Below are 13,457 nucleotides of genomic sequence, written 5' to 3'. Positions count from 1 at the left end.
GACCTGAGGTATCTGTGCTTCCTTTTCACACCCAAGATGTTCCCCCTTTTCTAACTCTCATGTTGCCATTAGTAGCTCTCCTCTGGCTCGGAGACTTGGAACCGTGAATTCCTCAACTCCTTGGCTTTCCCCACTGCTGGGTGCTGCCTCTAACTCTCATGCCAAGCTGCTGGCTGCTCTGAGAGGGGTCAGACCAGTGCCTTAGAGGGGAAGCTCCCTGTATCCCATCCCTTCCCCCCAGGGCTGAATTGGAACAACTGTGGAATAATACAGCATGTGAGGAAGTGTCCCTCTAACCCAGCCATTAGGGGTGCCTCATACCTTGAGTTAGGAGGAGTTGCAGCTCATTATTTTGATCCTACTGAATGTAACTGGCTGTTCTCGTTCTCTTGGCTCAATGAGCTCTTGTGGCAGAGAGTTCCACAGGTAAACTATGCACTGTATAAAAATAATTTTCCTTGCTCAGTTTTAAATTCACCTCTTTGTTTAGTTTTGGTGACTGACCCCTTGTTCCCATGTTAGCAGAGAGGGTAGGTAGGGCGCCCTGTTCACCAGCTCTCTTATCACTCCCTTCCCTCCCATCCCATCTCTGAGCAGACAGGGTTTTCCTCTCTCTCCGGGTCCCCCCTTTCTGGGAGATGTGGCTGCATGCTGCACGTGCTCCAGGGAATGGGTGAGGCCACAACACCTCTTGTTGGTGACTCCTTAGCACAGATGGGTGTCATGGGGAGACCTTTGAGAAACCCCTGAGAAGGAAGGCAGGGCCCTACTGGCTCATGGTTTGAGCTCGGTTTTCCTCTTGTGGTTTCTGTGTCATGGCAGCTTTTATTTATAATTCGTTCCCTCTCACCCTCCCCATCCTATCGGCCTGTACTCCCTGTGCAATCGCTTCCTTCAGGATGACAGTGTCACTACCAAGTAAACACTAGTGTCATTCTCCTTCCCCGCACAGAAGTAACAGTCATTGTCCATGGCTCACTTGGTGACCTTGCGGGCAAGTTCCTTCCCTTTCCTTGGACTCTGTGCTTCCATCTGTACAGTGGAGGTGATGATCCTGACCAGGATAGATGGCTCCCAATAGCTTTGGCAAAGCTGCCCCTTGGTACTGCTGCAGATTCGGGGCTTCTGCTAAAACCATTCAGTCCTTATGGTTGTGAAGGACCTTCTGAGCATGATGAGCTGCAGCCCTGCTGCCCCCACCCCACCAAGGTGTACAGGGGCAGGGCTATCTGTGCCCTGGCATGAATTGGAGAAGGGCTGGATCCCTTACCCAGGCTGCCAGCTGGGTCCGAGAGAGAATCTCTTTGGGTGTGAGCAGCTCACAGGACCCTCTGCCCCTGGAGGGAAAAAGCAACCCCTTTCCACGGGCTCTTAAATGAAGGGCACAACCATTGCCTGTAATTGGGGAGCCATTCCGCAGAGGACAGGAATCAAAGGGTCACCCCAGGAGGGGGAAGGGAAAAGTAGGTGATCCTTTGTTTACTGCACCCTGGCGCTGCAGGGGTCTGTGCACTGTGAAAGAGCTCTTCTCCATGAGCCTGTAGGATTATAACCACCTGTAGCTGGTTCCCGGGGGGAGGCAGTGCTGGGAAGCAGGGGGGCAGTCCCTAGAACCATTGTGAGGGCTGGCATTGGTCTGGGTAGCAGTAATGGGAACTGATTTGGCTGTGACTTTCTTTTGGCAGGTGAAACAGGAGCAGGGACCGTCCAGCCGCCACCATGGTTGCCCTATCGCTGAAGATCAGCATTGGCAATGTGGTGAAGACCATGCAGTTTGAGCCCTCCACCATGGTGTACGACGCCTGTCGGATCATCCGGGAGCGTGTGCCTGAGGCACAGATGGGGCAGCGTAAGTGACAGGACCCCCAGAGGCATAGTGGGTAGAGATGGAAAAGTCCCATCTGGTCTTTGTCCCCAGCCAGAGCCATCACTTTGCCAGGGGTACTTATCCCCAGCAGCAGGGCTCCCTTCCCGGCCGGAAGACCAATCCTCAGCCTGACACCTTGCTGCTGCTGCTCCAGCTGAATTTCCCCTTAACTCCACCTGTTCCTCGTTATGCTCCCAGATACCACCCCAAATAATCCAAAGTCTTTCTGGGGCGTGACGCCCCTCAGACTCCTGTCAGTGCTGTGACCTGTAGCCTGAGGTTTAGCGTTTGCAACCCCTGAGTTCTAGTCCTGGCTCCATGACTGGCTCTGCAACTTTGGGCAGGTTCAGTCCCCTATCTTCATGTATCCCATGTGGCATAAGTGACAACATTACTGGATTTTATGGCCAAAAACAATGGTGAAGCCAAGGGGCTTACCCCAGCAAGAGAGTGGGACTCTCAGGGGGTTCACATTCTAAAGGGGTCCTCTCTGGGACAATTACAGAACCTCAGAGAGCACCAGACCTGTGAATCATGGGTTCACACACATCCGTGACAGAGGGTATCCAAATAATTCCCATTGGCCACTGTCAGTTCGAAGTGGCACAGGAAGCCTTCCCCTGCCCCCACATTTCGTCCCTTAATAGTGTTCAAGGGAATTCTGTGGCTGAGAGTGAATGGGCTGTAAAAGGAGGCGAAGAGCTTGTACATTTCAGCAGCTGTGGGGTTATTTGTCAATGGGGTGCATTGTGGCACTGCTGCATGGGCAAACTCTGCATTTCCTGGTTTTCAGCGGGGTCTGAGGTAGCTCAGCTTAGTAGTCTGCAGGGCCGACATGCCGCCAAGCAACCGTCCTTCTGTGTACAGAATTTTTTGCCACTGAATTTTTAACAGGAAAAGATAGGTTGTTGTTAGCAGTTAATAGTCCTGTTTAGACAGTTGTACATATCATGTCCTGCAATTAGCATGCTGAGTCAGCTGCTGCTGCCCTCACAAATACATAATCAGCTGGGCCCCACCAGGCTTGTTTCAGCCCCCCTTCTCAGCCATTCCTCTGACCCATTCAAAGTGTTCCCGCCTCCCAGCTGAAAGCAGGGAATGCATCTCCCTGAGGTCTTCACTCCCTTGTGTACAAATGTTTTTGTTACCGTTACTTCCCCCCTCCCCAGTTCTATAACCCAACTCACATCAGTGCCTAGAGCAAATGGCAACTATGTAAAAGCAAAATTGTGTTGAAGAGCAGGAAGGCTGGGTATGGGAGGACTGGGATCCACTGGCAGAGCTGTTGAGGGCATGGGCATTGTGGTGCGCTGGCGGAGCCAGGGTCACGGGGGTTGGGGTGGGTCACAGATTGGTGCTAGAGCTTGTCAGTGGGCCAGACCTCCCGGGGGCCTCATTCTTTCTCCAGGGTAAGCCACGCAGCTTCACCGCCTTGTGCATTCTCTGAAGTGCTCCCAGTTCCATGCACAGGGCCAGTCAGACAACTGTAGGGTCTCAATGCATGGATGAGATGATGGTGTAGGGAGGAGGGGTTTAGGCTTATTAGGAACTGGTGAAACTTTTGGGAAAGGAGGAGCCTATACAGGAAGGATGGGCTCCCCCTAAACCAAAGTGGAACCAGATTGCTGCTGGCACTTCACATTAAAAAGGTCACAGAGCAGATTTTAAACTATGGGCTGGGGAAAGCCGACAGGTGGAGAGGAGCACGAGGTTTGGACAGAGACATCCCTTGGGGAGGAGCTCTTAATGGAGATTCTCTGTGTCTTAGTAAGAATGTGCGCTAAGCAGCTGCCTGCTGTAATGTCCTCTTTGGACATAAATGCTGTTCTGCTTCCCATAATTTACACTGGCATTATCAGCTGCAAGTGCTGATTGTTTCTTCAGACTGAGGTCAAAGGCCTAGAGTTTTTCAAATATTTCTGTGGCAATATCTTGTGCAGTGTCCTATCAGTGTAAAAATCCAAGAGAAAGTACTGACTCCCTTTTAAAAAAAAAAAAAAAAAAAAAAACTTATAATACTTACGGAAAAAAAAATTCTCGCTCCCTTAGTTGAAGCATCAGTGGCCAAAGAGAGTTATAGATCATTAGCGTTAATATAGTCTAAATGCTTCTGAACTGGATCTGAGGTTAAAATGGTCTCACTCAGTACTCTTGCCTTGTTTTTTCTGCAAGTCATGTCTTCAGCCACAGACCAGTCCTAGTAAATAGTTGCATCAACTTTTATGCTTCAGTAAGAATGGTGTTGCATGACAGCATGGAACAGTTTGCAAAGTTCAGCAGCAGACCCTTTATTGTCATGAGGAGGTGACACACTAATTTTGAAGAGAACCTGTGTTACTTGAAGCTGCTGCACTACATGAGTTCTGTTTGTGATTTTCAGAAGAAATGTGCTGATTCAAATCTCCTTGTCCATGATTGCTGACATCTACGTCACGCCTACACAGGCTGCAGCATGCATGGTGCTCTCCTTTCCTACTTTGAGCAATGAGCTCATGTCTTTTTGGCCCATCAGGATTCAACGGTCTTGTGTTTCAGCTTAGTGACTATACATCAACTCCGAGACGATCTTGGCCTTATCCACCACAGCAGAGAACTGACCATGAATCGGTGTTTGAGGGAACAGTCTATCTGTAGAGCAGTGTAGTCACCCTGATTGTTAATTTTCCACCAAGTATCAGGATTTTATCAAGACTCCGATTTCCCATGGTTCAGCGAGACTGAAGTAGCCAATGTTAGCAAATCTAGAATTCCCCAGTCCTTTGGTTATGTTGCTACTCACTGCCTTTTCTGCAATGAGGAACCTTCATGTGGGGCTCATTGAGGTGATCATAACATGAGCCAGACAGTCCAGCTGCTCTTGAAAGGCCTCAGTAATATGCATTTAAGGTAAACGGGTTATTCTGGCACACCGCCATGTTCTGTAACGTGCAGCTTCCACCACTGCCCTGCCTAGCTACGGAGACAGTGTGCCACACAAGTTCTCCCTCCATTTTCAGACTAGCCCCAGGGCACTGCTGGAGAGGGACTTTGTTTCCTTGTTGGCTGCATATTGAGGCCACGAGTCAGCTGTAAACTGTGTACATTTCTCCTCGACACATTTGTACAGCATGAACATGGCTGGTGTTTTTGATAAACACAAGGCCGTGATACAATGATGATGGAGCCCCGTGTTCTGTCTGGGAGAGTCAGGTGTAGCAGGCTCTGGAGTGTGGGGTGAAGAGTCTTTAAGCACACTGTCACTATTTTCTTCACAGAGCTTTTTGGTGCACACCAGGGGACGGACAGATAGACATGGGTTCCTGCTGGAGTCTGAAATTGTTTTTAATAGCAGGCCCTCAGTTTAGGAGATCTTCAGTTCGAGCAGCATGTCAGCCTCCCCCTCAGCCACCAAAACCCTTCCATTGGCTTTGATTCACAAAGTTACCTTTTTGATTCTGATTTCTCTCCATCCGTTCTGTTTTCATCCCCTGTGCTTCAGCCTCGCCCGCTCTGGTGCCCCTCCTAGGTGTCTTCCCTTGATCTGAAATGTAACATGATCCAAAATGGAACTCCTTTCCTCTCAAGCCCTTCCTGCATTTTCCTTCACTGTTGAAACATCTTACCTATAAGTCACTCAGACCATTAACTTGTGAGTCATAAGAACGGCTGCACTGGGTCAGACCAAAGGTCCATCTAGCCCATTATCCTGTCTTCTGACAGTGGCCAAAGCCAGGTGCCCCAGAGGGAATGAACAGAACAGGCAATCGTCAAGTGATCCATCCCCTGTCGCCCTTTCCGAGCTTCTGGCAAACAGAGGCTAGGGACACCATTGATGGACCTATCCTCCATGGACTTATCTAGGTCTTTTTTGAACCTGTTAGTGTCTTGGCCTTCACAACAACCTCTAGCAAGGAGTTCCACTGGTCTTTGAATCTTCCCTCTCCCATGCCCCCACATCAGGCTCTGTTTTCCTGTCTGTTTCTAAAATCTGATCTTTTTGATTCTGTACATCCTGCAAAAACTCTTGTCCCTCATCATCATCTCAGATTTTAATTACTGTAACCTCATTTTCATGGGCTTTCCAATCCCTGACAGGCTACTGCACAAGCCAGTGTAGCCCCTGCAGCAGAGTCTAACCTGCTGTTAGCCCTACCAAAGTAGTGGCTGGCTGCTTGGTTTGCAGCCTCCAGTAGCCAATGAGAGGGAAGGGCAGCTGCTTCAGCTGCATAGAGTGAATGGCAGAACAGCATTGGGCATGGGCCCATCCCTGCTGCGTCACTCTGTACGGAAGCACCGCCCCCGCGGCCATCAAACTTTTTCCACAGTCTCCTCCTCTCTACTCATTTTCACCAGACAAATCCGCGTCAGGTGCTAACTCCCTACCAGACAAGGACAATGCTCTACAAAACTAGAACTTTCAGTCTTTAAACTGGACAAATGGCCTCCCTACCTTTGAGTGAAATGACTCTAGATTTGGATCACTAACATTACCCCACACTCCCTGAGGTACACCACCTTTCAAAGCAATCAGAGGAACTGTTTGGATTTTAGAGCATGTGCAAGGCTTTAGCTTTTGAAGCATATAAAATGGCAGGAATAGAAACCCTGTAGTTTTTCTGAATTGGCACATACGTTGTATAAAAATTAGGGCTGTCAAGCAATTAAACAAATTAATCGTGTGATTAAACAACAATAGAATACCATTTAATTTAAATATTTTTGGATGTTTACTACATTTTCAAATGTATTAATTTCAATTGCAACACAGAATACAAAGTATACAGTGCTCACTTTTATATTTTTGTTTACAAATATTTGCACTGTGAAAACAAATTGCATTTTTCAATTCACCTCATACTAGTACTGTGGGGCAATCTCTTTATCATGAAAGTCGAACTTACAAATGTAGAATTATGTACAAAAAAAACTGTATTCAAAAATAAAACAATGTAAAACTTTAGAACCTGCAAGTCCACTTAGTCCTACTTTTTGGTCAGCCAATCGCTCAGACAAACAGCGTTGGTTACAATTTGCAGGAGATAAAGCTGACCGCTTCTTATTTACAATGTCACCTGAAAGTGAGAATAGGCGCTTGCATGGCACAGTTGTAGCTGGAGTTGCAAGATATTTACGTGCCTGATGTGCTAAAGATTCATATGTCCCTTCATGCTTCAGCCACTATTCCAGGGGACATGCGTCCATGCTCATGATGGATTCTGCTTGATAATGATGCAAAGCAGTGCGGATTGACACATGTTCATTTTCATCATCTGAGACAGATGCCTCCAGCAGAAGGTTGATTTTCTTTTTTGGTGGTTTGGATTCTGTAGTTTCTGCATCAGCGTGTTGCTCTTTTAAGACTTCTGAAAGCATGCACCATGCCTCGTCCCTCTGAGTTTGGAAGGCACTTCAGATTCTTAAACCTTGGGTCAAGAGCTGTAGCTATCTTTAGAAATCTCACGTTGGTACCTTCTTTGCGTTTTCTCAAACCTGCTGTGAAAGTGTTCTTAAAATGAACATGTGCTGGGTCATCATCTGAGACTCCTATAGAATCCTAGAATATCAGGGTTGGAAGAGACCTCATAGAATATCAGGGTTGGAAGGGACCTCAGGAGGTCATCTAGTCCAACCCCCTGCTCAAAGCAGGACCAATCCCCAATTTTTGCCCCAGATCCCTAAATGGCCCCCTCAAAGATTGAACTCACAACCCTGGGTTTAGCAGGCCAGTGCTCAAAACCACTGAGCTATCCCTCCCCCCAGGAGGTCACCTAGTCCAACCCCCTGCTCAAAGCAGGACCAATCCCCAACTAAATCATCCCAGCCAGGGCTTTGTCAAGCTGGGCCTTAAAAACCTCCTAAAGCAGGAGCGTGTGAGAGGGGAGGGCTCCTGCCTTATACTGAGAAAGAGGGGCAATCAGCGGGTTATCTCAAGTGCCTATACACAAATGCACAAAGCTTGGGAAACAAGCAGGGAGAACTGGAAGTCCTGGCAAAGTCAAGGAATTATGATGTGATTGGAATAACAGAGACTTGGTGGGATAACTCCCATGACTGGAGTACTATCATGGACGGATATAAGCTGTTCAGGGAGGACAGGCAGGGCAGAAAAGGTGGGGGAGTTGCACTGTATGTAAGAGCAGTATGACTGCTCAGAGCGCCAGTATGAACTGCAGAAAAACCTGAGAGTCTCTGGATTAAGTTTAGAAGTGTGAGCAATACGGGTGATGTTGTGGTGGGAGTCTGCTAGAGACCACCGGACCAGGGGGATGAGGTGGACAAGGCTTTCTTCCGGCAACTCGCAGAAGCTACTAGATCGCCCGCCCTGGTTCTCATGGGCAACTTCAATCACCCTGATATCTGCTGGGAGAGCAATACAGCGGTGCACAGACAATCCAGGAAGTTTTTGGAAAGTGTAGGGGACAATTTCTGGTGCAAGTGCTGGAGGAACTAACTAGGGGCAGAGCTCTTCTTGACCTGCTGCTCGCAAACCGGGAAGAATTAGTTGGGGAAGCAAAAGTGGATGGGAACCTGGGAGGCAGTGACCATGAAATGGTTGAGTTCAGGATCCTGACACAAGGAAGAAAGGAAAGCAGCAGAATACGGACCCTGGACTTCAGAAAAGCAGACTTTGACTCCCTCCAGGAACTGATGGGCAGGATCCCCTGGGAGAATAACATGAGGGGGAAAGGAGTCCAGGAGAGCTGGCTGTATTTTAAAGAATCCTTATTGACGTTACAGAGGCAAACCATCCCGATGTGTAGAAAGAATAGTAAATATGGCAGGCGACCAGCTTGGCTTAACAGTGAAATCCTTGCTGATCTTAAACACAAAAAAGAAGCTTGCAAGAAGTGGAAGATTGGACAAATGACCAGGGATGAGTATATAAATATTGTTCAGGCATGCAGGAGTGAAATCAGGAAGGCCAGATCACACCTGGAGTTGCAGCTAGCAAGAGATGTTAAAAGTAACAAGAAGGGTTTCTTCAGGTATGTTAGCAACAAGAAGAAAGTCAAGGAACGTGTGGGCCCCTTACTGAATGAGGGAGGCAACCTAGTGACAGAGGATGTGGAAAAAGCTAATGTACTCAATGCTTTTTTTGCCTCTGTCTTCACGAACAAGGTCAGCTCCCAGACTACTGCACTGGGTAGCACAGCATGGGGAGGAGGTGACCAGCCCTCTGTGGAGAAAGAAGTGGTTCGGGACTATTTAGAAAAGCTGGACATGCACAAGTCCATGGGGCCGGATGCGTTGTATTCGAGAGTGCTAAAGGAGTTGGCGGATGTGATTGCGGAGCCATTATCTTTGAAAACTCATGGCGATCGGGGGAAGTCCCGGATGACTGGAAAAATGCTAATGTAGTGCCCATCTTTAAAAAAGGGAAGAAGGAGGATCCTGGGAACTACAGGCCAGTCAGCCTCCCCTCAGTCCCTGGAAAAATCATGGAGCATGTCCTCAAGGAATCAATTCTGAAGCACTTAGACGAGAGGAAAGTGATCAGGAACAGTCAGCATGGATTCATCAAGGAAAAGTCATACCTGACTAACCTAATTGCCTTCTATGACGAGATAACTGGTTCTGTGGATGAAGGGAAAGCAGTGGACTTGGTGTTCCTTGAATTTAGCAAAGCTTTTGACACAGCATCCCACAGTATTCTTGTCAGCAAGTTAAAGAAGTATGAGCTGGATGAATGCACTACAAGGTGGGTAGAAAATTGGCTACATTGTCGGGCTCAACGAGTAGTGACCAATGGCTCCATGTCTAGTTGGCAGCCAGTATCAAGTGGAGTGCCCCAAGGGTTGGTCCTGGGGCCGGTTTTGTTCAATATCTTTAATGATCTGGAGGATGGTGTGGATTGCACCCTCAGCAAGTTTGCAGATGACACTAAACTGGGAGGAGTGGTAGATAACGCTGGAGGGTAGGGATGGGATACAGAGGGACCTAGACAAATTAGAGGATTGGGCCAAAAGAAATCTGAGGTTCAACAAGGACAAGTGCAGAGTCCTACACTTAGGATGGAAGAATCCAATGCACCGCTACAGACTAGGGACCGAATGGCTCGGCAACAGTTCTGCAGAAAAGGACCTAGGGGTTACAGTGGACGAGAAGCTGGAAAGGAGTCAAGTGTGCCCTTGTTGCCAAGAAGGCCAATGGCATTTTGGACTGTATAAGTAGGGGCATTGCCAGCAGATCGAGGGACGTGATCGTTCCCCTCTATTCGACACTGGTGAGGCCTCATCTGGAGTACTGTGTCCAGTTTTGGGCCCCACACTACAAGAAGGATGTGGAAAAATAGAAGAGAGTCCAGCAGAGGGCAACGAAAATGATTTAGGGGACTGGAACACATGACTTACGAGGAGAGGCTGAGGGAACTGGGATTGTTTAGTCTGCGGAAGAGAAGAATGAGGGGGGATTTGATAGCTGCTTTCAACTCCCTGAAAGGGGGTTCCAAAGAGGATGGAGCTCGGCTGTTCTCAGTGGTAGCAGATGACAGAACAAGGAGTAATGGTCTCAAGTTGCAGTGGGGGAGATTTAGGTTGGATACTAGGAATAACTTTTTCACTAGGAGGGTGGTGAAGCACTGGAATGCGTTACCTAGGGGGGTGGTGGAATCTCCTTCCTTAGAAGTTTTTAAGGCCCGGCTTGACAAAGCCCTGGCTGGGATGATTTAATTGGGGATCGGTCCTGCTTCGAGCAGGGGGTTGGACTAGATGACCTCCTGAGGTCCCTTCCAACCCTGATATTCTGTGATTCTATGGAGATTCCACCACCTCCCTAGGTAACCCATTCCAGAGGGGAACATTCCATTCCATTCGAATAGAGGGGAACAATCACGACCCTTGATCTGCTGGCAATGCTCCTACTTATACAGCCCAAAATGCCGTTTGCCTTCTTGGCAACAAGGGCACACTGTTGAGTCCTATCCAGCTTCTCGTCCACTGTAACCCCTAGGTCCTTTTCTGCAGAACTGCTGCCGAGCCATTCGGTCCCTAATCTGTAGCGGTGCATTGGATTCTTTCGTCCTAAGTGTAGGATTCTGCACTTATCCTTATTGAACCTCATCAGATTTCTTTTGGCCCAATCCCCCAATTTGTCTGTCACTCTGGACCCTCCAGTGTATCTACCTCTCCCCCGAGCTTAGTGTCATCTGCGAACTTGCTGAGTGTACAATCCATCCCATCATTCAGATCATTAATAAAGTTGAACAAAAAGAAGAGCTTTTTAAAAAATGACTTTTAGGGGGGCTTATAAATCTAGAACACCAGGTTCAAATGTCTCCACATGTGGGTCACTAACCCCATCCTGTACCCTTGTGAGGCACACGAAATTTCAAAGAAATCTGACCAGTTTAGAAGACTTAGACCAGTTGACCTTTAAACAGATGTCATAATGCAATGCTCCCGTGTCCCTATAATACTGTGTCCAGTTCTCGTTTGCACACTTTTAAAAGAATGTTGACAAATTGGAAACGGTTCAGAAAAGAGCTTCAAGCACGATTAGAGGTCTGGAAAATGCTCCCCCCAGCGGGAGATTGAAGAAGCTCAAATATTTATTTTAACAAAGAGAAGGTTAAGAAGTGGTTTGATCCCAGTTTACAAGTATGTGCAGGGAGCGAAGATTTTTGACGGAGGGCTCTTTGATCTAGAAGACAAAAGCATAATGAGACCCAACGGCTGGAAGCTGAAGCTAGATAAATTCAGACTAGAAGTAAGGTACAAAATTTGAACAATTAACTATTGACACAATTTACCAAGGAATGTGGTAGATTCTCTATCACTTAGTCTTTAAATTAAGATTAGGCATCTCTTTCCTAAAGATCTGCCCTAGCTCGACCACAAGCTGTTGGGCTGGATGCATGAAGGTGGGGTTCTCTCGCCTGGATTCTGCAGGAACTCAGATGGCATGGCTATAATGGTCCCTTCTAGCTTTACAGTCTACAAATCTATGAAAATGCTTCAAAGACTAAATGTTCTCTGAGGCCGAAGATGTTGTGACCCATGGTGCCCGGGGCAGCCCTCACTGAAAACATCAAGGTCAGGACAGGTTGCAAAAGGGAGAGCAGATTCTCCCAAAGACTGGTGGTTAACACTGCAGTAAACTCTCCTCTCACTCTCTCACGTTATCAAAAAGCAAAAAACGAAATCACACAGCCCCCTTTATTGCATTCTAGTTCTCTGGCTCCCAGTCAGCACCTAGGTCCAGTACAGTGAGAAGTTATTTAAAACTCTTCACAAAATTTTCTTCTGATTTCCAAATGGCCAGTCACATTACCAGGCCAGTATTAGGTTGGCTCTTAAGAAAGAAAACGAGGAGAGTTGTTGATAAAGTAATCAGATCCATACAGAGACTTCAGAGTTTACACATGAGGTTCTTAGCAGTATTGGTGAGTTTCCTGGCTTGAAAGTCCAGCTGAAACTCATCCACAGCTTGAATGGGTCATTTAGTCCTTTGTTCAGAGCTTCAGTGTAGCAAAGTTCCTCCAGAGGTAAGAAGCTGGAATAAAGACAAAATGGAGATGATGCAGCTGCCCTTTATATTCCTTTTGCCAGGTGGCTTGTACTTCCTGTGTCCCAAACACAAGCTTTACAGCACATGGCATGGAAAAGCCTTAGAGTTTTATCCATAAGCATGCCCTGCTGAGTCACAAAGTGTAGTCCTGGCCTTTCACTGGGTTCATTGTACAGCTGATGACCCTTGATAGACAACTCTCTCGTTATGGCTTTGGGGGAAAGTGTTGGGGGAAGGGGACTGGACTGGACTGAATAACACAAGGGTCAGAATGTGGAGGAGACTTGGAATTAGTTTCTGCAACTTTGCTTAAAGTATCAGAAGCGTGCATCCCAAGCAAGGGAAAAAAATTCATAGGCAAAGGTTGCAGACCAAACTGGAGGAACAAACCTCTTAAACTGCTTATTAAGAGAGAGCAGCCTACAAGGAATGGAAGATGGGAGGGATCAGCAAGGAAAGATACCTCTTGGAGGTCAGAAAGTGTAGGGGCAAAACTGCCAAAAGCCAAGCAGAGTTATACCTTGAAAAGGAAATTAAAACCAGTAGCAAAAGGCTCTGTAGTCATATATTAAAAAAACAAGGAAAGGAGTTGGACCACTAAGCACTGAGGATGGGCTGGAGATTAAAGACAAAGTAGGCCTGGCCCAATCCTAAATGAGTATTTTGCTTCAGTTTTTGGTGAAGATAATGTGGAGCTTGGGGGCAGTGGCAGGGAGGCTAATGGAAATGAGGATATGGAAGTAGAAATGACCATATATGAGGTGGAAGGCAAACTCAGACTGCTTCATGTGATCAAATCGGGGGGCCCGGATAATCTCTCTCCAAGAATATTAAAGGAATTGGCACATGCAATTGCAAGTCCAATAGCAAGGATTTTCAATGAATCCGTAAACTCAGGTCAGACCCTACGACCAGAGAATTGCTAACATAGAACCTATTTTTAAGAAGGAAAAAAAGTGATCAGGGATCTCTACAGGACTGTTAGTTTGACCTCAATTGTACGCAAGGTCTTGGAACAAATTTTGAAAGAGAAAGTAGTTAAGGACATAGAGGTAAACGGTAATTGGGCTAAAATACAACATGGTTTTACAAAAGGTAGATCATG

At 47.2% G+C, this 13,457-nt stretch overlaps 1 protein-coding gene across 2 annotated transcripts in view; it reads left to right on the top strand.

Moving 5' to 3' along the window:
• The window catches only part of TLN1 (talin 1), a 134,400-nt gene that overhangs the window by 43,690 nt on the left and 77,253 nt on the right, over positions 1-13,457 (top strand). For both annotated transcript variants that reach the window (XM_084629453.1, XM_084629454.1), the window contains exon 2: positions 1,686-1,849. In XM_084629453.1, the coding sequence (XP_084485579.1) occupies positions 1,720-1,849 (130 nt within the window). In that variant the 5' untranslated portion in view covers positions 1,686-1,719. The remainder of the gene's footprint in view (positions 1-1,685; positions 1,850-13,457) is intronic.

Source organism: Lepidochelys olivacea (genome assembly GCF_965140295.1).
Source record: "Lepidochelys olivacea isolate rLepOli2 genome assembly, chromosome: 5".
NCBI lineage: Eukaryota > Metazoa > Chordata > Testudines > Cheloniidae > Lepidochelys > Lepidochelys olivacea.
This window is presented reverse-complemented; position numbering and strand designations above follow the sequence as displayed.